This window comes from Talpa occidentalis, unplaced genomic scaffold (assembly GCF_014898055.3).
Source record: "Talpa occidentalis isolate TD23 unplaced genomic scaffold, MPIMG_talOcc4v2.1 talOcc4.12, whole genome shotgun sequence".
Classification (NCBI taxonomy): domain Eukaryota; kingdom Metazoa; phylum Chordata; class Mammalia; order Eulipotyphla; family Talpidae; genus Talpa; species Talpa occidentalis.
In genome coordinates this window covers 64664425-64689713 of record NW_023601212.1, presented here as the reverse complement: position 1 = coordinate 64689713, position 25289 = coordinate 64664425, and the positions used below count along the sequence as shown (strand labels likewise).

Genomic DNA, 25289 nt, shown 5'->3' with positions numbered 1-25289 from the left:
AAAATGATCAGCTGGCAGAGCTTCTTGAAAGTTTTACTAATAATTGATTGTTCTGACATTATGTAAAAATGGTATTAATGCTGTGTGACTCTCAAAGTGCTAGATAGATTTGTGAGTAGGTAATAGGGATGTTGGAGAGAAGAGCGCTAGAAACAGAGTGCTCCACTTCGAGCATGGAAGTGGAGCTCCTGGGGGGCCTGGGGAGGGAAGGTGCGGGCTATGATTCTGTGTCCCCAAATCTGCCCGCTCTGCACAGGTCTGCGCCACCCACTGGTGAGTCACCTTCTGGCTCAAACCCAGGTCAGTGTCAGAAAGTTCCAGCCCCAAAACTAATTTACTCTAAAAAACGCTGAGGTCTGCTGCAAAGCCCCCTGTGTTTTCTCCGTGTACTTGTTCACCATTGTGTTAAGTTGGCCACCGCCTCACAAAGCAGCTTTACAGCTCTTTCATAACCTGGCAGCAGCATTGAGCTCTCTGACTTTATATCCCCAAGTCTGCAGGCAGACAGCCGGATACAGTGCTGTTTAAGAAATGAGACATCCAAATACTTCCTGAAAATTGGATCTCCCTCGAATGAACAAGGACAGAGCCAAGTAAAGAAAAGACTCTGCTCCCACCTAGCCTTCACAGTGTCTCAAAGTCCGAACAATACAGCAGGAAATGAAATGCACTTTCAGAAGCAAAAACGCTGGTTCTGTTAGGAAAGGCTGTCGTTGTAGGCAGGCGGGGGGCCATGTCTTCGGTTCTGACCCTGCACAGGTCTGCAGAAGGCACAGACTCAGAGCAGAGTCGACCGAGGCCAGCCTGGCTGTGTTTATAACTGCAGACAGTTGGGAAGGAAAGGAAACAGGAGGGCGCCCAAGATCTCACGACCCTCTTCTGACATTGGCTTCTGCAGCATGAACGATGTTTCCCCTGAGATCAGGTGACAGGGGAAGACAGACAGACTTTTCCAGCTTCTTACCTCCACCTGAGTGGGCACGTGTGCATGGCTCAGTGCACAAGAGGTCTCACTGTCCTCGGAAACGCCCTCCTCCTGTGCCAGCAGACTGTAGTTCACTGCCCGCATCTACTCGTGGCAAAGACTAGGCGAGTAAGTGTGGGCTTTCTCTCCACCATGAGTCCAGGAGCTATTGTATACCTCATTTCTAACTCGTGACTGAGTAACTTGCTTTAACTTTCTAAACCCTCCAGAGTTGCCAAGTCTGCCCTCCCGCCTCAAAGTCATTTTGAACTCTGGCCTATAGCATCATGGGACCTGCAGCCGAGGGTGGGATCTCCTAGAGCCTCTGAATGTCGCTGCTTAAAAGCTACTGCAAACTGAGGGCAAATTGCAATCTTCTCTCTCTCTCTCTCTCTCTCTCTCTCTCTCTCTCTCTCTCTCTTCTTTTTTGTTTCCAGGGGTCTTCCAGGGTCTCTTAACACCTGCTTTCCCCACCACCCTGCCTTTAGGGGCTGATCAGTTCTCCCCTTCGCCCCCCCCCACCCGAATATCTGACCCACCAGCTGGCCACACACCACTGGCCCTTGCCTTGTCCCTGGTGGGGTGGAGGCCGTCCCCTCTGAGGCCTCAGGGCTCTGCTGATTTTCAGGACTTTGGGTGGAAGGGAAGACACTAAAGGCTCCTCTAAGCTGACTGCTGCATATACATCTCACTTTTTTTCCTTTGACATGACCAAAAAAAAAAAAATCCAAATATTTAAGTTTTTATTATTATTAATATTATTATTATTTGACAATCTTCTCTCCAATGGGCTCTCTCGAAGCTGCACCCCCAGCCCTTTCACCTTTTCTTTGAATGTAGTTCCCAACCTTCAATTCCCACCCCACACTGTTGACAAAAAGCTTTGCCAGGTCTTAATACTGCTGCTATAAGCCAGGGGAGGGTGGTTTCTTTGTTTTGTTTTGTTTTGTTTTTTAAATTTCCAGCCAAAACCAAAGATTTCTTAATGATTGTATAAACTCAAAACAAACAAAAAAACCAAAGAAAAGGGAAGTCTTCAGCATCAATCCAGTCTGTGGTGTCCTGGCATTTGGAGGAGTGAGGTCATGTGGGGGCCCTGCCCAGCCCAGAAGCAGGGAGTCCCTTTCCATGTTCTGGGGCTTGTAGAGCGCCATGCACCAGTTGCCCCGACTCCTGCCAACTGTGAACATGCCGAGGAACAAATTGGCCTTTCAGATTTTCCAAACAATAGCCCGGACCCATCACCACAATAATCCACCCTCAGCAACCACAGTCACCGCAGGGCTTAGCAGGACCAGTGGGGCCGGTGACTGTGGATGTGCTTGGACTCCACAGAGTGGGGGAAGTTGAAGACCTGGCGCAGGACTGGCTGCTCTGCTGGGTGCTTTAACCTCGGGGACGGGGACGTGAATACACGCCGAGGTGCCCTTCTGAGCCTCTTTTCTCTTTTCCTTTACTGGAACTGCTTGGAAGTGGCTGTGCTGTTTGTGAGAAAACCTGCAGAACGATGATCAAGCTTTTCATTTCTCCTTGTAGTTGGTTCCTTTTCTGCAGCACCACTGTGCAACTATGCATTGTATTTCACAACCTTTTGTGCTAGGTAGATGCCTGTGACTTTTTAACTTGGGGGGTGGGAGGGTTACAAATGAACTTTTTACATGGATCTTTTTAATCTCAGTTGATTGGGGGTGGGGGGGTATTTGGTTCTAGGGTCATACAAGCTCTATCCCAAAGCAAAATCCAAATGTTAATAATATTAGCCTGATGCAGATACCAAAGATAATTTCTTTCCTGCAGAACCTTAGACTTGTGTATTAAGTACGATTACCCAGCACTTGCATTAGTCTAACCTCAGTAATTCCAAAGCTTAGATGTATATTTTGGTATATTTCTGGGATATTAAAAAAAAAAATGTCGTTTAAATTCTTGTTTGTTTCAGTGTAATGCTCTTAAAGTCATAGCATGAAAATAACTGTCCTATTCTTAGTAGTTTGAAATAATAGTATTTTTGTATGTTCTGGGTGTGTCTATGTATGTATTAACAGTTTTCACTGCCTAGGTGTTCATAATAAAGAAGAAAACGAGAAAGTCCTGAGTGTACATAATATTTGGTAATAAACTTCCACCAGGTTCAATTTGGATTGCATATTCGCTGATCACTGTTCCAACTGAGATTTTGTTTTGTTTGAAAGAGACAGCGATAGTGTTTTTCTAAAGATGTGTTCTTTCTCTCTGTCTTTAAATATCTTAACTCCCCCCCCCCCACCTTTTTCTTACTATTTTTTGAACATTGATTCAGGGGTGTTTTTCCACTGTTGTCAAGGGAGGGGACACAAGGGGGAACTGGCCCCTTGGCCTCCCAAAACTTTTTGTTTTATGTACTTAACTTTAAAATGTGAGTTTGAGTTCTCTTTTGTGGAAACTTAAGATGTGGTGTAAATGATTCTTTCCAAGATTGTCCAGCAGCTTTAATGAGGCAGTGACAATTCCTGAGTAGTTTGTTGGGAGTCCTTTTACATTTCTCCTTAGATATTTGGCGATCTGGGTGGCTATTGTGTAGCCTTACTGCCCCAGAGCGCCCGGCTAGCCATTTCCCCTCTGATAGGACTATTTTATAAGAATCAGCTGATCACTTGGAGTTTGGGGACCTTGTTACCTGGGCCCCTGGGAAGGAAACACATTTTCTCGGTTTTGAAAACCTGAAACACAAGCAACCTGACATTTGTGGGAATTAGCTGATGCCTCCCGAGGCCAGAGGAGGTGGTGGGGAACGTGAGCGGTGCTGTCTCTTTAAAAGTGCCCTTTATATGATTTCCCCCTCCTGGGGCCGCCTGCAGAGGCTGCAGGCTTGGGAGAGATTGTGTAGGCGACAGTGAATCAGAATGAAATGGTAGATTTTGTGTAGATGCATTTGTCTGCTGTAATTTTTTATATATATTAAACTTACTGTAACTGTACAGTTCATTTCTGTTGTAAAACATCATTAAACCATTTTTCAAGTGTTTTCACATTGTTTGCGCTTCTTTGAAGTTGTGTTGGCATTCTGGATGCTCGCAGTTACATTCCCACTCAGACTGCGCACGCAAGCCTCCCAGCTGACTTCTCCCAGTGGGTGTTCTCAGAGGCCCCAAAATCATGTCATCACATTGGTTCCTCGCCCAGTCCTCCTGAGTGGGTCCCCCTGTGCACCAGGTGCCACTGTGGCCACCACATCGCTCCCTCCCCACCCCAGGCCCTCGTGGTTCAGTGGGACCCTGATTCCAGCAGCAGAAATCTCCAGACCTGAGGTCTCTGTGTGATCATAGGCACAGGTCCTGATTGATCCTGCAAGAGAGCACTTCAAAGCTCCTGTCTCACTGTATGTGACTGCAGAACTGGCATTGAACTCAACTTTGTCACATTTATTGTTGAAACTGAAGTGACCCGCTGGCATTTCCTGCCACCTGAGCATTCTCTGAAGGAAGCTAATCCTTAACTTGGCATCTGGGCTCCCATCTGAGGGACAGAGCTTAGCTTCCTTCACTACTCAACACTTTGTGTCTTCAACAAATTAGTTAATTGCATAAAAAAAAAAAATATGACTCAAAATGAATTTGCCACAGAGATAACTTCAGCTTGTTGAAGAGGTTGGGAGGTGTGTAACCAGTGAGCAGAGGGCACTCAAGTGTGTCCTCCTGGGATTGGGAGGTGGAGAGAGCTGTTGTCTCGGGACCTGGTGGCCATCTTGCCAAGGGCCCCAAATGGAAAGGGAAATATTGTATGGGTCCTCATTTCCCCTACTTCTGCCTCAAAGAGCTTTTTCTTTTCATTCCACCCCTCCTTATATGTATAGCTTGCATTTAAATTTATGAGGTTATTAATACAGTACAAGTTTGTAACAGAAATCCTGCTTGGAAGAGTGGTCAACTGTCCAGCATGAGGAAGACTTTAGAAAGCAAAATCTATTTGTCACATCCTAAGGAATGAAGATAAAGTGCCGATGAGATCCTATCACCCCGCCAACCTTTATAAAAGGTTGCTCTATTCTGAGCCACGTCCAGTCACATCCACCACTCTGACTTCCCTATAAGAGGATGTGACTAATACCTGCTTTTATTGCTGGGTTTGAAGGCAGAGGACATCTGTAGTTAGAATTTAGTCACCAGTTCACAGAAATGTCCACCCCGGCTACCAAAATGCATCATGAGTTACAGACAGAACAAGGCTACTGTTGAAGGGCCAAGCAGATGACCCTGCCTAGGCCCCTCCGAGCTGTCCCCCTAGTTTGCATTGCTTAGGGGCCCTGTTTTTACCTGTCAAATCTGGGTTCAACCAAATGTTTGTAAACCAGGAGCCTTGAAAAAATACTGTTCAAAAAAAGCCATACCCTCCCTACCTCTAGTTCATGACATAAAAGTAATGCAATTTTTTTAAAATATTGAAAGCTTCCATCTTCACACGTACACACACACACACACACACACACACACATGCATATTTTGGTTTCTCTTTGCAAATAAGTGACCTACTTCCTTGATATCTAAGACACCGACCTTCATATTTTAACACTTATGAAATAGGATGTTTATGTAAAGTGTGCCGTTTCTACTTAAAGTAAGTGGATGGCACGTTGTATTATATGAACTGTAACTTCTTGGGACTGAGGGAATCCAGTTACACTGTGGAGAGGGAGCTTCCAGACTTCAGGAAGGGGGAGCCCCCGTAGTACCCAGCATGGCGGCATTGTCTGGGGTGGCCACCCTCACTGGGGATCTGAACATGTCCACTCATTTCTCTCCCAGCTGCTTTGTCTCTGTGGTTCTCTTGCATGTTGTCTGGTAAGTCTTCATGCCCTGTCCAGTCAGCCTGACACCCACCACTGACTTCCACTTTGCTCTTGCCTCTTAAATCATATGCTTGACAGAAATGGGTCAAGCTCTCCTCAGCCAACAGCCTTGGAAGTAAGTCTGAGGCCTACTTACTCACTTTTACAATAGATGAATCCAATGTTGGTTTAAAAAACCCCAGCAAGTAGAAGATAAAGGAAAAGCAGCTCAAAGGGACTGTCCATTGTCTTAATGAACTTGGGCCAGTAGAATCCTTTGCCTCATGACCAGGTGGCATCATTGGAGGTCACTATCTTTCAATATCCTGTTCTCAGGCCATTCCTCCTGTGAACCCAGTACCTCTCTGGGTTCTGCCTGCACCCCTAATTATAGCTACTCACATCCACCTCGCTGCTGCCACCAGCCTGTCCTCTGTGTCTCAGGACAGCAGTGACACCAGATTCTTTTTTATGATGTGGTTGAAATCTGATGAAATTTTACATCCCTGACTCTGTGATGATGCTTTTCTCTCTATCCACCCTGGATAGCTAGGAAGTGCTGGACCAAGAATAGGTGGGTGCTAGGCAGGTGTTTGGTGAGTGGACTTGAATTCCCCTAGAAGGCCAGGTTACAAATTAAATGCCCTGGTTGCTACAATTTCACCCTACAGAGATGTGTTTGGGAATCCCAGATGCTCAGGGTCTTTTTTTTTTTTTTTTTAAGATTTTACTTCATTTATGCAAGAACTGGGGTACAGGCCAGAGGCACGGGAGGGTGAGAGGATTCACCAGAGACAGAGTGGGGAGCAGAACAGGCAGACAGACAGACTGAAGACACTGCTGAGGGGAGCAATGGGCGAGACAAGAAAGGTCTGCTCGCCATGTGGGTTTCTCTCTGGCTGACGGAATCGAACCCGCGCTGCAGAGGCTGCGGACAGCTTCACCGCGTGGCGCTCAACTTGCTGCACCACCGGGGAGGCCCACTCAGGGGCTTTTAATGGCCATGGCCTTGGACTTTGTTTCTGTTTCCAAGTCTCAACCCACTATGGACCAGAGGTTGGATGAGTTGGGGCCACATGTAGAACCAGCACAGGTGGAGGAAAGACAGGGGGAGAGAGCGACCATTTGTGAGGGAAATGGACTGAAAAGTCCTCTGTCCTCCATCCCTCCCAGGATCTATGGACTGAGCTGTGCTGTGGCATCAGCTGCCCTTTTGATTCCCAGCCCCCTGAGCCCACAGTGTTCTGATAAGGAGGCTCCTTTCCAGCAGCCCCTACACCCTGCCCTGCACCCCAACTGCTCCTTTCCCATCAGCCTCTCTTGTTCCCACAAAAGCCTGACCCATTCTGCAGACTATACGGCACCTGGTGCGACTCTCAGGGTCCCTCTGCACTGCCACCAACCAGGATGCCACCCTCTTCCTTCTCTGATGGAAGTGACGCTGCCCCTGGTGGCATCCTGAGTCTGTGGCTGCACCTCTCTGGGCAGCAGCTGACTTCCTGCTGACTAGATCTCCAATGCAGTCTCAGCTCTGGAAATAAAGCTTAGAGGAAAGCTCATTTTCACTAAAGCATTTATTATGCAAAAGAGTAAGGAGTAGCAACCAGTATAAATTAAACCCAAGCAGAGAGGGGTGCTCTGTCCATGGCCACGCGAATTCTCATCACACAGCAACGTTCAAGTGGGTGAACCGAGGTGTCCCCATGCGCCCATAGGGTGTTGGTCTTCCTTCCAGCCTTACAGTGCGGGGGGTCATCCAAGGTGAGGTGAACCAGTGCCCCCCTTGTGGTCCCCCCATGCTTTGTCGTGTCTGGGCTGACAATCTGTTCTTTACCGCAGCTTGTTCACCTCTCACAGCCCCTGAGCTCTTGTGAGCTCCACCAGGACATGGACGCTCACTCCTCGCTGGGTGCCCCTGGAACCTGGCACACCCATTCTGTAACGGAATGTCTGCCTGAGGGGGCCCTTCCCGTCTCTCCAGGGCTCTAGCTGAGCCTCCGTGATGGCTCCCTGCTCACACCTCATCCCCGGCTGGCTGGTGTCCACTTGTCAAGGCGCTCATGCCATCCTGCCTCCGCCCAACCCACTCACTGGGCTCAACAGCCTCGTCACCCCAATCACAAGTTATATTGAAATGAGGAGGAAGGTTAACAATAGAAGCCAAATTTACAGCAGGCACGAAGCCACTCATATACTGACAGAACAATGCAGCCTATTAGGACATGTGCTGACATTGGGGGTTGCTCAGGGGAATATACAGGTCACAGACTCAACACCTGGCTGCGGCAGGGTGTGTCTGTCTCCCAGGTGGGAACCGGGAGCTGCCCAGACAGTGCTACCCACAGAGCATGCTGCACCCGCCTCTCAGGCTCCCGGGGCAGGGCTTGAGGGGACAAGGCTGTAACCCTGGGGTCACACTCTCAGAGCGTCCAGGGACAAGGAGTCTGTGTGACAGTCTGGAATTGACGTGACCACATGTTACAACTTTCATAAAGAGGTGTTCTTGGGCGGTGGAGAAGAGACAAGTGAGCTGGGCTATAAATGCTTTATCCGGTGTCTTTAACAGTCTGGGCGTCTGTGGTTCTGGTCTGTGAGTGGTAGAATCTGTGCCCTTAGCGAGGGGGCAGGGCTTGCATGTGGAGGGCATCATAGGTGTCCTTGGTGGCTGTGCTGAGCCCCTGTCAGAAAATCAGAAAAAGAAGCAGGTCAGAAGCCCTGGTCGGCACTCAGAGGCCTAAAGGTATCTTCCACAGCACAGCCCCTAACCAGCCTCCAGAACCCCTGGAACAGCCCCCTCATATAACAAGTGGGGAGCTTCACCCTGAGGATCTGTGCCCTGCTGGGAGTGGCCTTGCAGCCATTCCTTTCCTGTTAACATCTCATCTCCCCTCTGGCCAGTTTCCAAGTGCTGCAGTGGTTGGGACCAGCCAGCTCCTGTCAGGCCAAAGAGGAAGGACAGTCCCCCAAGCAGAAGACTGAACTGGAATGAGGGAAGAGCCCAGGCTTCCCCAGACTACCTGCTGTCACTGGCAGCTGGAAAGAGGGGCTCCTTGACCTCAGCAAACCCTCCCAAGCCTCCTCCCAGGCCAGGCAAATACAGTTGTGCTATTTGTCTGAGGCCAGGTAGACAGGCAGGCCCAATGTCACCGGACACTTCTCTGGGGGTCAGGCCCCCAGAGTAAATTCTGGTGGCTCTCTGATGTCACCCTGAACACACACCAGCAGAGCTTGCCACTCTGAAGTCAGTCCAGTTAGCTAATGGAAACCCAGGGGACTGTATTTTAGAATATAATTATTTACACTGATTTGCATAAACCAGGACCCTGATAACATCATGTTTTCTTTTTAAAGTTGTTCTTTACCTTGATGTTTTTTCCTTCAGTCTACCCACCCTCCCATGGTAGCTCTAAGGACACAGGGCAGGGCAAGGCTTCTGCAGTGACTTGTGTGACCAGTGCCCCTGCTCCAGGGCTGCCAGGCAGAGGAGGCCCGGGCTTGCCCTGCCCAGCTGTTGGCAACAATTGGTACCTCAAAGAAGCAAATAGTGGGTGCCTGGACCTCAGCCCTGGTTTGAGGGTACCACCTTGGGAAGAGGTAGACCTGAGGCACCGCCATCGGCTCTCACCTGGTAAAGGGCATCGTTTCCTTTGCCTCTGCGCCGCTGGTTCTGTGAGAGTAAAACCAGAAAAGGGTGAGCAATCAGTTAGTAGAGGCCTTCCTGCTCAAGGGCCCCATGCCAGGGCCTCCAGAGAATCAGAGGCTACTGTTGCCCAGCAGCACCCTTGCCTCTCCAGGAGAAAAGGGCCCTCAGGCCACACTCGGAGCCTCACCTGAGGACAGGCCTCACCTGAGGAGGCCCAGGCTTGCTCAGGCACACTCAGGTCCTCATAGGATCTAGGTCACAGGCAGCTGACCACCTGGTCCACTGCTTGGAATAAATGGGCCTCCCACAGTCCTGGAAATGCTGACTCATCACCAACACTCCCTGGAAATGGCAGCCAGGTAGTAGCTCACAGTTCTGGCTGAGTCCTTTCAAATTCTGGCTCCCCAAGTACCAGCTGAGTTGGCTGCAAAAGTTAATTAACCTGGGACTCAAAGGCCCACGATTCTCTCTGGGTTATTGTGGGAATTCAGTGAGACCATCTACCTAGCCAGGCACAGACCAGGTGGCTTCCTGGACATACAACCTGAGCAATCCCACAGGGCCCGGCTTAGAGGGTCCAGCACTCCCCTCCCCCATTTGGAAATTTTTATTTCTTTATGAGCAAGTCCTGAGTGCCGAAGACACATTAGTGCACTTCAAATACTTGAATCAACCCCTCCTTCAAATCTTGTGTCCAGCAGTGAGAGCCAGATTTTCCTTTGTCTCTGCGCCGTCACGGGGGCTTGTATGGGTGGCGTGAGAAATGGATGGCAATGGAGACCTTCAGCAGGTGTGTCAAGAAGACCATGAGAATGCCCTTATAGTGTCCCCCTACCCCCCAATCCTTGGGAATGAGGAAAGATCAACACTCACATCTCCCTTCCTCCCAATCTCGCTGTAAGCTTCCGCCATCTTGTCTTTCTGCAGGGCCTGGAGAAGAGGGTGGGAGATGCTGGATTACTAACTAATAAAAGAACACTGACTCCCAGAATTGAGGTTCCAGGCCTTATTTGTACAGACATCTCTGCCCCAACCCTGCCCTCTTCCTGCTCAGCCCTCTGGAATCTCCTCTGAGCTGCCAGCCATTTGCACTGAGTTGAGAAGCTCAACAAGATAAGAGGGGGCATTCTGCCAAAGGACACAGGTGTTGGACCAGACAAGGGCTCAGGTGGAACCCCCAGGATCATTTATCTGAGTGAAATGTCCCTTTTACACAGCCACCGCCACGGACCGTGAGCCAAGCAACCACGGGAGGGAAGGAGCAACTGCCCTTCATGGCAGACCTGGCCAACAAACTGGAAGCACAACCAGATCCCCATCCAGGGTGGTGAGGATGTCCTTTCAACAGTAAAGGAAAACATCCCCAGGACAGAAGCCCCCCAGAGGGGCTGCTCAGTCTGACCTCACTATACCTCCCCCCAGCTTGATGCAGGAGCTTCAGCATCAGGCTCAGGGGCCGAGGGAGCGAAGACATGTGAAGGGTCTTTCCCAGCAGCCGCCCCGCAGGCAGCAAGCAGGGGAGGCATTATCTGACCCAGGAAAGTGAAGGTCAAGGCAGGGTCAGCCAGGGGAGTATGGCTCCAATCCCCTCCTCCATTCCGAGTCCCTTCCCAGCCCTTCTTTCCAAACTTTTATGGGCAAATGTGCCACCTCCTCTACTCACGTTGTACACAGCTTCCTGGGGATTCTTTCTTCTCTGCTAGAAAAGATAAGGGCAGCACGTCATGGGGAGACTCAGGAATCTAGGCCAGCAGAGTTTTCATCCCACACCCCCATCCTTTGTATGCTCCACCATCAGCATCTCCCTTTCCTGGGTGCCTGAGTCCCATCTCTCCCTCTGGGGACTCCCAGCCCCCCCAGAGCCCTCAATGCACGCTTGTCCATCCCCTGCTCCCTGGTGTACCTCCCGAGGGCCAGCGTGGTGCAGCCTTGCCCGGGGCAGGGGAGTGTGCTGGGGGCTGGCCCCTCTGTCCCCTTGCAGATGTATTTCCACACTGTCACAGGCTTACAAGTGGAATTTGGGGCTGAAGATGAAAGGTACGGGGAGACTTGTCTGGAGAAGGGCCAGACAGGGGGGAAGGAGTCTCACCATACAGAGACAGGCCCTTTGTGCCCCAGCCCCCTTGTCCACAGCGGGGGAGAAGAGCTGAGGTGGGGGTGGGGGTTAAAGAAGCGGAGGGCCTCTCTTGCTTGCTCCTTCACTCCGACAATAACCTTCTAGCTCAGAGCTCAGAGGGCCTGCAGGGGACTGAATGGACAGTTGTGACCAGAGACATCAAGGCCACTGGGCAGCCCAGGCCTTTACACTGAGACCTGCTCTTAAGAGGACACTTCCTGGGCTTCATCCAGCTGTTCCTCTCCCCACAGGCAAGGTGGTCTTCCCAGAGCTTCCCTATGCTTATAGGGGTACCTGGGCCCCAAGTCTTGCCCTGTGGCTTATACTCTTGCTCTGCAGACCTCTTGCCCAGGTCGTTCCTCCTGGGGGTAGACAATGCCACTGTGTGTACCCGCCAGCGTGGCTGAGGAGTAGTTTGAGGGGAGCAAGAAGGTGCTGGGACTTGAGGGCTAGGGCGCCTACTGGAGCGTGGGCGCCTCCGGCTGTCTCTTGCCCCAGGCCCCGCACTTACTAGGGTGGAGTGTGGTGGCATTCAGGAGCCCCTCTTCAATGCCTGCTCCTCCCAGCTGCCCCCCGCCCCAAACACGGAGGGGAGCTTACACGGAGCCCCGGAGGGGACCACCCTACCTGTTTCCCTCCCATCTCAGGGTCCCGGCCGCGCCTCTTATCCAGAACGTCGTACTCCTCTCTTCGTCCCAGATTGAGCTCCTAAACAGACAGGAAAACCTCAGAGGAGGGGCAGGGGCAGGCGGGGGCAGCCAGGCTGACTCACAGAGGCTCAAAAAGAAAGGGGCAGGGGCCAGGTGTGGTGCAGTAAGGGGCTCCTCAGAAGCCATCGTGTCAGAGAACAGGCATTATTACCCTGACGGGACGGGTTCCCCCAAGGGCACCAGTGCTTTCTCCCTGCTGGTCAGCCACGTGGGGTGAGAAGTAATACCCGCCCCCCCTCAGAAAGTAAAGAAATAGCAGTGTGCAGAGCTTACCCAGCTCCACTCAAGTCCCACTGTAGAGGGAAAATGAATCGCTGTCCTGCCCCCATGAAAATTCTATTACCTTCCTGCTCCCCCCTACCCTGATCCCCAGGCCTGTGCTACCTCACAGGGCTTCAAGCTCACTCATGCAGTCATGTGGGTCACTGATGGAAAACATGGGAGAAGGGGACCTAGCAGTCTGCACCATCCAGCTTAGGGGTGCAGTGACTCTATGACGTTTGCACGACCAGGAAGTGGCTTAACGAAATTCTCAGAATCTTCACCCCACATTAAGAGACTCCAGAGCACTGTGGTGCTTTCCAGCTATCAAATCCTTACAGCTGTCAACCTTGCGGCACACCCAGGAGGCAGGTACAGTTACTATCCCTTGATTGATGGTTAAAAATCTGAGCCCTGGGCGGGGGGAGGCTTCAGACCTACACCCAGTGCCCCCCGGGAGGCCCTTCTCTTGTGCCAGGCCGAGGACCACACCTCCCTCCACGGGGCTGACTTACGTTGTAGACCAGGTTCTGGCCTTGTGGATACACGGGGGCTTCTGCACTTCGGCTGAACTGAAAAAGAGTGCATCACATTACTGCCCGGCTCTTGAAACCATTCATCTCCCCTCCCTGCAGGGCTGGTGGCTCTGCAGCCTCTTTTCTGTGCTCAACCAGACATCCCTGTGCCCCTCCCCGGCCCGCCCAATGTGTGGCTTGCAGAGCTTAATCTCAGCTTTGCCGGTGGCCACCAAGCTTGAGACTTTCCAAGTTCAAGGCCTCTCCAAACAGCCACAGAGTGAGGGCATCCACACCCTCCTTCCCAGGACCCGGTGGCACTCACCTTGGCTCTCAGGAAAAGGGCAGTGATGACCACACCATAGATGAAGAGGAACCCATCCAGCAGGTAGCAGAGTCTGGGGTCCAGCATGCCAAAGGCCTGTGCCTCTGTGCCAGGAGAGAAGATGGTCAGCCAGCCCCAGGTAAGAGGACACATCCTTACCACCCCAGCGTGGCCCGACTGGTCAAGAAAATCGTGACAGGGCCTCCCTGGTGGCGCAGCAGTTGAGCGCTGGGCTGTGAAGCTGCCCGCAGCCTCTGCAGCGCTGGTTTGATCCCCGGCCACCTGCAAGGGTCCCACACGGCGTGGCAGACCTCTCCTGCTGCCCACTGCTCCCCTCAGCAACGTATTTCATCAGTCTGCCTGTTCTGCTCCCCGCTCTGGCTCTGATGAATTCTCTCACCCTCCTGTGCTTCTGACGGTACCCAGTGCTTGTATAAATAAATAAATAAATCTTAAAAAAGAAAAGAAAATCGTGACAGGAGACTGGATCCAATCCCCATGCCCATCTGACCAACTCCTCTGCCCCAGAGCCTGAGAAAACCTAGCTTGCCCCAACAGTGGAAGTAGAGCCTGGAGGGGCCACAGAGCCTGGGAGGATAGGAGGGAGACAAAAAGTAGGGGGGATGGTGACGTTCAGTGTGCATAGGACTTCAGTCTTGGGGGCATGGGGTTCGGGGGTGCATGAGCCCTGTATGCTCCCGTACCTTGGGAGTTTCTGTAAGATGCCCATATCCAGATGAATGGCACCACCTGAATTAGGGCACTTGGTTCCACAGGGAGGCACCAGGTCTGGTGGGGGAATGAGATCCTTCCGATCTCTAACACAATTAGGACAGTGAGGCTTTGAGTTAACTTCCCCCCTGACTCCTGTGTCCTCCGAAGCCAGGCCCTGAACTGGATCTCCCCTGTGGGGTCTGGGGCTAGACCCTGGAGAGGTCTCATGAAAAACAGACTTATGATCTCCCTCTCCCTGCCCCACCTCTCCCTGCCCACCAGTCCTAGCCCCACAACTCAGCCCTGGCCCACTGGCCAGTCCCAGGACATACCTGTTTCTTCCATTTGCCTCCCTGCCTTTGCATGCTCTATTCCTACTACATATTCCCTGCTGCCATCTGATAAAATCTGATACATTCTACAAAATGCAGCTTAAATTGCCTCTCTGTTAAGCCTATCTCCCGCCCCAAATTGCCAAGGAACTTCTAACCACTCACTGCCATAGTAACCTTTGTCAAACTATAATTAGTGTACATGTCGTTGGCGCTGGCATTGAAGTACAATGGGGTTGGGGAGGTAGGTACAAAAGGTATTCAGGTTAAATAAAATAAGCCATTTGTATTTGAAAGTTCACTGCACAGTGGGTGAGGAGACACGCATGTTCGTCTGTTCTGTACTTCTACCAGGTATATGTCAGCAGCTCAGCCTGTAAAGCTGGGCATAGCATTTCTCACGCCCAGTGGTGTGCAAGGACAGCGGTGCCAGGCTGGACCATCCACCGCAGGCTCGTCCCAACCCGGGGCGCCACCTGCTGGCTGCTGCAGCCTTTTCTTGGGCAAAGGACCAGATCAGGAGCATTGACCCGCTTGTGTGACTTGCAGCAGGCTGTTAACCCTGTTTCAGCTGCCTCTTCTGTTAAGCAGAGTGTAAAGTGTAAACAGTACATTTCTTTGGTGTTTCCTTTGTGTCAGACACTGCTTTGATGTCATTCTTTGTCAGATCCTCCCAGCAGTACCAGATGGAAACTGAGGCACAGAGATCTTCAGGTGTACCCAGGAGCACACAGGGCAAGAGAGAGTCTCCCAATACTGCCCTAAGCAGTGTCTGTCTGTGGTTCTTCCTCCCCCTGCCTGCCCATCCTGATGCAGACGTTTGCCCCATGACCCGTGGGGACTGGTGATTCAGGGCTGCCCCAGCGTCTCCACTGCCCCCCATGAATCCCTCTGACTTCAAACATTTGATTACCACCTGGATTCCCTCTGCGTCCTCGGCAGCTGGTCTCTGTAAACTTCCCATAGTCCCATCCCCCGCCTCAACTGTTGGCCCAGTCACTCAAATTGAAGGCCAGACTCCCCGTCCAGCCCTGCCAGGGCCCTGACTGACCAGCCCTGGCCCAGCTCCCGACACGCCCTCCCTTCACTCCTGCGGCTGACTTCATGTGGGCCAGTTCCAATGGCAGACCATGCCTGCCATTGCTAGCGTGGCCCCTCCATTCAGCAGCCACTGAAACCCACTCAGGTCCTGCCACCTGAGCCCCTGGTGAAAATTAGGGTGCTGCTCCCACAGAGCCTGCCTCCCCCAAAACACTGCAGAAACAACCTGTCGGGGGATAAAAGTCTAGGCTCTAAGTGCTGGCGACCAATGCATCTTCTGCATCTCCGTGTCTGCCACCCCCACATCAGAGCTCAAGGCTCCAGCAGACAGTCATTAGAGGTCAGGGAATTTTCAGGGAAGACGCCTGGCTCTGCCCTCAGCTGGCTGAGCCCTAGCCCTAGGGTAGTCCCCAAAGCCGCAGCCGACTGAAATAGGACTCTAATGGCCTTTGGGAGACCAACCAGCCCCCAGCAGAGGTCACCAAAGCTGGGGAGAGTTTTTCATTTAGTCCTGGAGGGAAGGTGTCAGCAGCGATTTATAGGGGTGGTTGAGATTCAGAAAAAGGGCTGGGAGAAATCGCTCAGTTGCCTGCCACATAAAATGAGAACAGAAAAACTACTGGACAGTAAATTTAGAACAAATAAGAAGAAATATTTCTTTGTGTTGTGCAGAGCCAGTGCAGTGGGGGCGGGGGGCTGGGTGCCTCCCCAGAGATAAGTAATCGGAACAGGTTTTCTTTCTTTCTTTGTAAAGAGCAGCACGATTTTATGGCCCGTGACACTGTGCTGTGCCGGTTTGGCTGAGGAGGGGAACTAGACTGCACGCACTTCCCAAGGTGAGGACCCCACAAAGGAACTCGGGACCCAGGAAAATTACATACTGGGTTAACTAGTCATTGGACATCAGCTCGATGCCAGAGGATGCAGGTATCAGGCAGGTTCTAGCCTTTTCCCTACCACTAAGTAGTTGTGGGATCTTGGGCAAGTCAAGTCACCTCACTTTCCTGGGCCTCAGTTTCTCCATTTGTAAACTGGAGGGTGATCATATGTACCTTAAGGGGTATGGTGAGAATTAAATGAGATGATGGGTGCCTCCCCGGTGGCACAGCGGTTGAGCGCTGGGTTGCGAAGCTGCCCGCAGCCTCTGCAGCGCCGGTTCGATTCCTGGCTGCTCCTTGGCCACTGGAGGAGGGTCCCACATGGCGCGCAAACCTCTCCTGCTGCCCGCTGCTCCCCTCAGCAGTGTACTTCGGTCCTTCTGCCTGCTCTGCTCCCCGCTCTGGCTCTGGTGAATTCTCTCACCCTCCCGCGCTTCTGACTGTACCCAGTGCATGTATAAACAAACAAACAAACAAATAAATAAAACATGCCTCTATAAAAAAAAAATTTGCAAAAAAAAAAAATAAAAAATAAATGAGATGATGGGTGTTTTTGTAAATTTCCTCTAGAAGGACAGTGATGTCTAACATTTGGGTAGGGTCTTCTGCCCTCTTGGGGCTTAGGGTTTAGCTCAAGAGCCCACACACATGGCAGGGGCCGGGGGTGGCTTCTCTGAAAAAGCAGCTTTCCGGAATGCCAACTCAAAGACAAGAACCACAGCCACTCCCTTCTGGGTCTCAGCTTCTTCCCCACCGCCTTCCCCAAGTAGAGACTGTTCTGCTTCTCCCCTGAGCTGCTTTTGCACCTATTTCTATTTCTACCACGTTCGGTCCCAAAGGGAACTCCCAGGCCCTTGCTAGCAAACTGGCAAAGCTGATTTATCTCATGCTTTCCTCTCCTCTGCCCCAGATCCAGGGCACCTGAGAGAACTCTGGCATTTGAAAGGGAACCCAGGGACCTTGAGGGTCTCACCAGGCTCTCCATCCCTTCTCCATCGCAGTTGGACCTGAACACAGGCCAGAGCTGAGAGCATGCTGCTGCAGCCACACCTCCCACAAGTATAAAGTTCACCTTCAAACAGAGAGGATGAACAAAATTATAGCCCCAATCCTTCTCACAGACTCGCTGTTGTGTACTGCGTGTCACAGGACTTCTCTGAGCCTCAGTTCTCCCATCTGTGAAATGGGGATTGTATTACCTCTTTCGTGAGTTGGCAGCGAGGATTAAATAATTCTTTTGAGGGGCAGGACCTGGCAAATAATAAGTGCTGCAGGATATCAGCGATCGTCATCACTCTGATCTTTGCCCTCAAATTACCATCCGTACATTTATTTGAGGGGGAAGAGTCAAATGTTATCAGTAACTTTTAAACTGGGTAGGACTAAGAGCCACCGAGCTCCTGACTTCGGCCTGTTCGCAGCTGCACAGATAACCGGCTCCTGCATCTGTGGCGTCATCTGGAACCCACGAGCATTTGATGAGGGGGACACATTCGGAGCAGTCACGTGATTTCCCACTCAGAAGCCACTGCCTTTGTGTCAGAACAAAGGTGCTGAGGAAAAACAAAGGCAGACCTAGCGATGGCCTCCTGGCATAGGCCGGGACACGGTGGTGGCCTGGAGAGACGGGCTCTTGCCCTATTTACAAAGCAGCAAACCCTGAGGGTGGCTCTGACCCCGTGAGCCTTTATCCATCCCATCCAGGTCTCCACAATCCCTTCTCCGGGCCCTGTACGAGACAGAGTTGGTGAACCGGCAAAGTAAGGGGAAATTGCCTCAATTCCCTGAGGGTACCCCAACTTTCCTAGGTCGAACAGGTGATCCACTCCAGCCTGACCAGATTCTGCAACTAGACGGACACACAGCAAATATGGATGTACAATGGGGGAAGGCAGAACACATGTCTAGGTGTGGCTGAGATGCAGGGTTCTTGCAGGCACCCTAACATGAGCAGACCCCTCAAACCACCATGGCCAGACTGAGAGTGTGTGTTTTTGTTTTAGGGCATTCAGGTTACTCCAGGACCAAGCAAAGTTCTGATGTCGCCCACGGGAAAGCTGGTCCTGCATGCCTGGGTACTTCCAGCAGCGGATCTCGGATTTGGACACTGGGGAGTGAGAAGGGAGCACGGTTGCAGCCCTGAGTCACTCACAGCCCCTTGCTCCCCACCAGCAAGGTCGCTGCCATCGGGGTCACAAACCTGGTGTGGTCAGGGCCTGGCTGAACTGGGAATCTGGATTCTACAGGCATTGATGAGTCAGGCCAGCAGGTCACAGCCTCTGCGAGGTTGGGAGTGGAAACCCCATCTCCCCGGAGGCGGAGCACAAAATGAGGAAGAATCCGAGCCGCAGCATCTCTTTGACAATCTAATGGAGTTCAGAGGCAGCAGGGTTTGGCCTGGTCCTTCAAATGGCCATGTTGGGAGCCTCCAGAGCACCACCAAGACTAGGCACAGTAGGATACTGCAACAGACCGTGGGAGACTCTGCCCAGGGAGCGTTCGAGGGCAGCCCAAGGACAGAGTAACCATCCAGGCACTAACTATGTCAAACATCTCGGAGTCTCGTCGGCCAGCATGAGCAAGCATCTCCCAAGCCCTTCTGTTATCTTCACATGTTCAAGAATTTCCACCCCACTGCCTAGTAACAGGAAGATGCTGGGACCCCAGAGGACTGCCTGGGCAGGAGGGGGTTTGGGGAGTGCCTTTTTAGAATCTGGTTTCTCTGAGTGAGATGTATCTGAAACATGTGTCTGCCTCTCAGCCTGGAACTTCTGAGGCGAGATTGTCATCCGCCCGGTCCTGCCGTGGTCATACTGCAAGCACAGGGCAGCTCCCCGCAGTGAGCCTCCTCCAGCAAACCCTGCTGGGGAGCAGGGCATGGCAGAAATCCCTCCCACCCAACTAACAAGGGCACCTCTCATTTGAGCCCCCCAATTTGTATTTCTGGGGCCTGATCAGGTTTGGTTCTCTGAACCACCCTACAGGCAGGCAAGGGGGTTATTTGGACCCAATTCACAGGTCCATAAACTGAGACCAGAGGAGCAACAAAGTAATCCCCAGGACTCCTGCAGGTCAGTGGCAGAGCTGAATGGGATTCCTGGCTCTCCTGATGTCAGGTGCCCTTCTCACCTCTCTGCCTCAGGTGAGCCTCAGAATTTTCACTGCTCTGAACTCACAGCCCTTGCTGTTCGCCAGCTTTTGACAGTGAGTCATGGCTGTTTTATGTGTCCCCTTCCCAACAAGCCCTGGAAAGCACAGATGATGCATTTTTGTTTCACTTGCGAATTTGCCTCCTCACCCAGCACTTGGCCCCTTGAGAAGATGAAAGAACATAGGGCTTGAGAGCCAAAGAGACTGAGACACAAATTCTGAATCGGCCCCTTCTGACTTTGTGTTTGGGGAGAGTGTTCTCAAGCTCTCTGAGCTTCGCCTCCCCACCCTGCAAGGGGGGTTTAATGAGACCGACTTCAAGGGTAATTATGCAAATGAGATGAGATACTGTGTGGGGAAATGCCCTGCCCCGTGGCTCTCATGAGCCCCAGTATCAAGTCACTTTCTTGGCCACTATGGAGGATCTGTGGGCAAAAGCAGCAGTGGGAGTGCAACTTCTCAGATTCCCAGCTCAAGCTGGAGATACCCACCTTTCGGTGTGTAAAGTTAAGATCAGACCATGAACAAAGGGGCTGGCACACAGCAGGAACTCAGCACTTTGGGGATGTTCTGAGGACTCCTGGCTTCCCAAATTGAAAATAAGGTAACTTATATTTACACTCAGCATACACTTTAGAGAATCCTTTTCTGTGACACCTGATTTAATCCTCGGGTTTGATATGGGCAGAGTTACTACCAATTCTGTTTTGCACATGAGGAAATTAAAGTTCAGGAAGGTCACTGAACTGGAAAGTTCCAGCATGCCTGGTGCTGAGTCAGTTGTCTCTGGGGTATGCTGGTGCCTCTGGGCTTTCTCTCCAAGTTTGCCACATTTTGTGGGAACTTCTACTCTGCAGCCCCCATCTCTGCTGGCATACTTCAGTTGACAGGGGGCTCACTGCCCATCAATAGCTGGTGGAGAGCTCTAATTTTCAGCTTCAAAAAAAAAAAAACCACCACCACCAAAAAACCTTTGTCCTTGTTCTGCCTTCAAAAGTGCAAAAACCACAGATTTTTTCACTTCCATGGGGCAGCCTTAGAATCCCACCCATCTAGCTTGTCCCCTCTTAGTAGGAAGTATGTTACCATCACAGCAAAAACAGAGACTTTGGAAGTGGACACTTGAGCCCCAGTCCTGGCTCCGCCGCTTGACGGGCTGTGTGACCAGGGAACAGTCACATCTACCTCCCCAGGCACGGGACATGGAGGTGGGGGTGAGCTTGATACCTGATCAGCTCTCAGTTCACTGCAGTTAATGGCATCAGAGTTAATCTTACTACCCCGTGGTTCAGGTAGGAGCAGCCAGTTGCCTAGTCCCCGGACCTCCTTTTTGCATCTCCAACTTTTAGCCCAGGGTCCTGCTACTGCCCAGCCCTACCCCCAGGCTCCAACACCAGCAAGTGGTGATGACAGTGCAGCTAAGAATTTAGAAAACAGGAAATCATGTGCTTTCAGGAAGGCAGTGGCAGCAGCGGGGTGGGGGGCGGTGAGGGGGTAATCTGTTCTGGGTATGATACCCAACCCTTTGACCACAGCAACCTGGGTTCCCAGACCTCCCCTGAGGGGTTGCTCCTTTTCATTGAGCAATTAATTTTAACTGCAGTGGTGCAGATACAGGCTAGACACACACGGATAATAATTACAACTGTGAGTTGAAGTATTTTATGACAGGAAGCACATAGAAGTTTTCTTATGCAATCTTCATAGTGACTGAGACTTTATAGCTGAGGAAACTGAAACTCAGAGAAGCTTAATGACATGTCCAAGGTCTAGAGCCAGGTGGAACCCAAATACCATTTGGTCGAGAATCCTAACCACCATTGTGACTTACTGGTCCTCGGCTGGGAAGGATTCCTTACCAGTAGGATCAATAGATCTTCTAGTGAATGTCCCTAGAAGCTGACCCACCTGGTGACACCCTCATCTTGATCTACAGAACACACCTATATAATTTATTGGCACCATGTGTTTTATCATTACCCCATTAATTTGCCACACCTCCTTTGTGTTAGATTTCAAATACTGTGTTTTTGTTGTAGCTCTAAACTTATATTACAACAGCCTGCATTCTAATCATGTCACAGCAACTACACCATATACGTCCATAGAAAAAGGTTCCAAGGATTATGGGGTAACAGGATTATGGGCAAATTTTCCCCTTCTTATATTTTTATTTCCATTAAACTTGTTATGGTTTGTGTAATAATTAAATTTTTTTCCTATAATCATTTTTATTTTTTAAGGAAATCAGGTCATTATAAACTTGCAGAAAAGTTGAAAAATTAAAATTGCCTATAAGACTACTACATTCAGATATAACCTCTATTATCATGATAGTAGATCACACACCATAGTGTTTGTTATTTATAAATTGTAATCATTCTATATTAAAAAATTTGCCCTGAGAAGAGTCCCTTTTTTCAGTTAGTTTTATAACTTCATATTTTCATGTAATTTCACATATTCATAGTTTGCATTTCTTGTTACTTCATAGTTTTACTGAATATCCTCTTTTATGGTTTTATGAGAATCCTTCCACTATTTATTTAATCATTTCCCTCATTGATTTGTTTCCAGTTTTTCACCTGTGTAAATAATTCTATGATAAAAAGCTTCATTCCTAGAGCTTTTTGCAAGTTTAAAATTCAATCAATAATACTTTGAAAAATGAAAGCTAAGACAAAAAGTCCAAGAGAAGAATCAGCAAATGATATAAATAGGCAATTCTCAGAGGAAGAAAAACAAATTGCTTATAGAAAGACACTCAGTCTTACGACTGGTTAGGGAAATGAAAGTACAAAGTGACAGAGAAATGGATTCTGTTTTTCAGGTTTTTTTTTTGCAAGTGGTCAGCAGGCATCAGCTGTGGGAATATGGGGAAGAAAAGTATTCCTGGCAGAGAAACAGCAGGTGCAAAGGCCCTGTGACAGAATCAGGGTTGCTGTGTCTGAATAGCAAGGAGGGATGTGACCAAGGTGGCATGAATGATGGAGACTAGAGGGGGACAAAGGATGATGAGAGGGTGGGACCCTTGATGACTGTCTGCATTCACCCAAATGCAGTTATCTTTATTTCTTCCTGACATCATCCTGTACATACCATGAACCAAGCAATGGTTTTTTTTCAATAAAGTGGTTTCGTTTTTACTGAAGGGATGCAGGTCCATTTATTCTTCTGCCTTTTCATCCTTCATTAACACGTATTGATCACAAGCCTTCATTCCTGTGTTGGGCAGAATTCTGTCCTTCACCCCACCCCCAAGTTCATATGTTGAAGTCCTGACACCCAGTACCTAAGAATGTGACCACCTTCAGAGACAGGCTATTTGAAGTGAGGTCTTAGGACAGCCCTAACCCAATGTGACTGTGTCCTCATGAGAAGAGAAGATGAGGAGACGCACACACACACACACAGAGGGAGACCTCGTGAAGACACAGTGGGCAGAGTCATCAGCAAGGCAAGGAGAGAGGCTTCCCAGTAGCCTCACTCTGCCGACACCCTGATCTCAGACGTCCAGCCTCCAGAACCACCAGGAGATAAATTTCTGCTGTTTAAGCCACCTGGTCCATGGTGTTCTCTTATGGCAGCTCTAGCAAACTAAAAGCTTTCTTTTCTGAAAATAGCCACCATAATTCATAATTCCAGGTATGTGTGAGAAGGAAGCATGTTACAGGTAAGCAAGAGCATGTGGTAGGAACTCAGACACAGAGGTGGTCATCCACTGGGCTGCGCAGTGAAGAGTATGGGAAGAACACAAGCCTAGCCTCTTCAGCAGGGAGTGAGCAAGTAAATAGCACCCCATGCCCCCCAATGAGGGAGATGCACAGGGTGCTATGGAAGGACGTGGGGAGAGGCCATGCCCACAGCCTTACTCTGGGAGGAGAACAGTGATAGCAGGCAGGTAACCGCCTTTGGTGATCTGAGTTCACCTTTCAGTTACTTACACTCATTCTATCCTCCCAGCAGCCCCACAAGGTCAGTGGACAAGGCTCTCATTTTAGCCTGGCTGTGTGCCAAGCATGGTACTAGCCACAGGGAGGAGAGAGCAATGCATACACATAATATGTATGTATGCATGTGTTATATATTTCTGTAAGCTCATCTAGCCACCTATCTATCATCTGTCTGTCTGTCTATCAACTCCTCATTCTCACCTTACGATGCCAGTCTGGACACAAGGTTTCCCTGGTTGACTGTGGGGATTGATGTTATAACAATCACGACCATATCAAACACTTGCTCCATACTTAGCATTTACAAAAGTCTTTCATACTCTTGACTTTATTTGATCCTAACAACAGTTGAGTGAGTTAAGCTGGCCTCCTCTTTGCAGATGAAGAGACCGAAGGTCAGGGAGGTGAAGTGGCTGCCCTGAGGTCATAGGCGCGGGAGGGGGTGGCAGTGTAGCAGAGGTGGGGAAGAGACTGGGGCTCGCCTGGCCCTGGTGCTTCCCCTGCACAGCACATAACCCCACAGTATCCTCTTGAACATTAGTGTCATTAAAAAAGAGAGCCACTTTAGATCAAACCTTCTTATGTCAAAATTCTAGCAGGAAGCTGCCACTTCCCTGAGGCTTTATTCTGCTGATAAGCCTTTACAGTATGCAGATATAGGTACAAGGATATTTATTGTGTCACTATCTGCAGGAGCAAAAAAAGAAAAACCAAAACCAAAAAAAGAAAGTAAACATTTATTAACTGGAGACCTGATAAATTTGGGTATATTCATACATACCTGTTTGAAACAACAACAACAACACAGCAGAGAGATCTGTATATGCTAGTGTGGACAGATCGCCAAGATAAATTAGGCAAGAAAAAAAGCAAGCTTGAGAATGGGTATTTGTGTGCCCAAAAAAAGACATTATGTAGGCTACATATGTATATTTATACATGCATAAAATATATCTTGATGAAGTTCTGGGGATGATGAAAGAGTTCAAGAAATGCATAGTGGTGATAGTTGCAATAACATTGTGTGTACTTTGTGCCTTTGAATTATTCATGTAAAAATGCTTAAAATGGTAAATTGTACATTGCATATTATACAATTATATATATAGTAGACATATTATAATATACTACGCAGTCATACAATATATAACATGCAATATATATTAAGTTATCATAATTTTTATATAATACATATATATTTCTTTATTTTATTTGAACCTGGCTGTGACTCAGTACATTTCTGGCGATGACTTACTGGGGTTTGTCTGGATCTCAAATAATACAAAAATTTTCACTATAATGGTATTTTGGGAATATGATTACATTTATGTATGAACACAAAAACAAGCATTATTTATTATTATTAATTGTTATTAACTATCGCTTCTCCCATCCCAACCTGTGCACCAGTGAGCCGGGCAGGTGAAATGGGATGAAAGTTCAGAGGGAGCCAGTGCTAGGAGTCAGGCACTCCAGGGGCCAAGCAGATTTCTGGGTACTTAGAACTGAGCTGCCTGGGCAACCCAAGGGAGACCACGGGGTGAAAGGGGCCTGGGACACCTACCCTCTGGGCACTATCCTGTCAGCAAGGCTGCCGAGGACACCTCTTTGGGAGAAAGCAGAGCCGTGCAGGAAGCTGTGTCTCTATCTGGTTCCTGACACCCCCTCCCGCAGGGTCTCCCTAGCCAAGAGTCAGGCCTTCTGGGCTTCGCAGCCTCCACGCATGTGTGTGGACAGCTCTATGCATGCGTGTGGACAGCTCTATGTCTGTGTGTGGGCAGCATGTGCATGGGTAGGGATGAGGCCCATGCAGCAGCTTCCCACCAAATCAAGCTTCTCCTAGACTGGGGGAGAAAACACTATTTTTATTTTCAATGAACAAA

The 25289-nt window shown here is 49.9% G+C and overlaps 1 protein-coding gene across 1 annotated transcript in view; it reads right to left on the bottom strand.

Moving 5' to 3' along the window:
* Positions 1–8260: 8260 nt before the first annotated feature.
* Positions 8261–25289, bottom strand: part of CD247 (CD247 molecule) — a 70943-nt gene continuing 53914 nt past the window's right edge. Inside the window, exons 2-8 of the mRNA XM_037508006.2 lie at positions 13339–13442; positions 13014–13070; positions 12155–12235; positions 11075–11110; positions 10285–10341; positions 9394–9435; positions 8261–8446 (exon numbers count right to left, since the gene is read on the bottom strand). Of these exons, the coding sequence (XP_037363903.1) occupies positions 8381–8446; positions 9394–9435; positions 10285–10341; positions 11075–11110; positions 12155–12235; positions 13014–13070; positions 13339–13442 (443 nt within the window). The 3' untranslated portion in view covers positions 8261–8380. The remainder of the gene's footprint in view (positions 8447–9393; positions 9436–10284; positions 10342–11074; positions 11111–12154; positions 12236–13013; positions 13071–13338; positions 13443–25289) is intronic.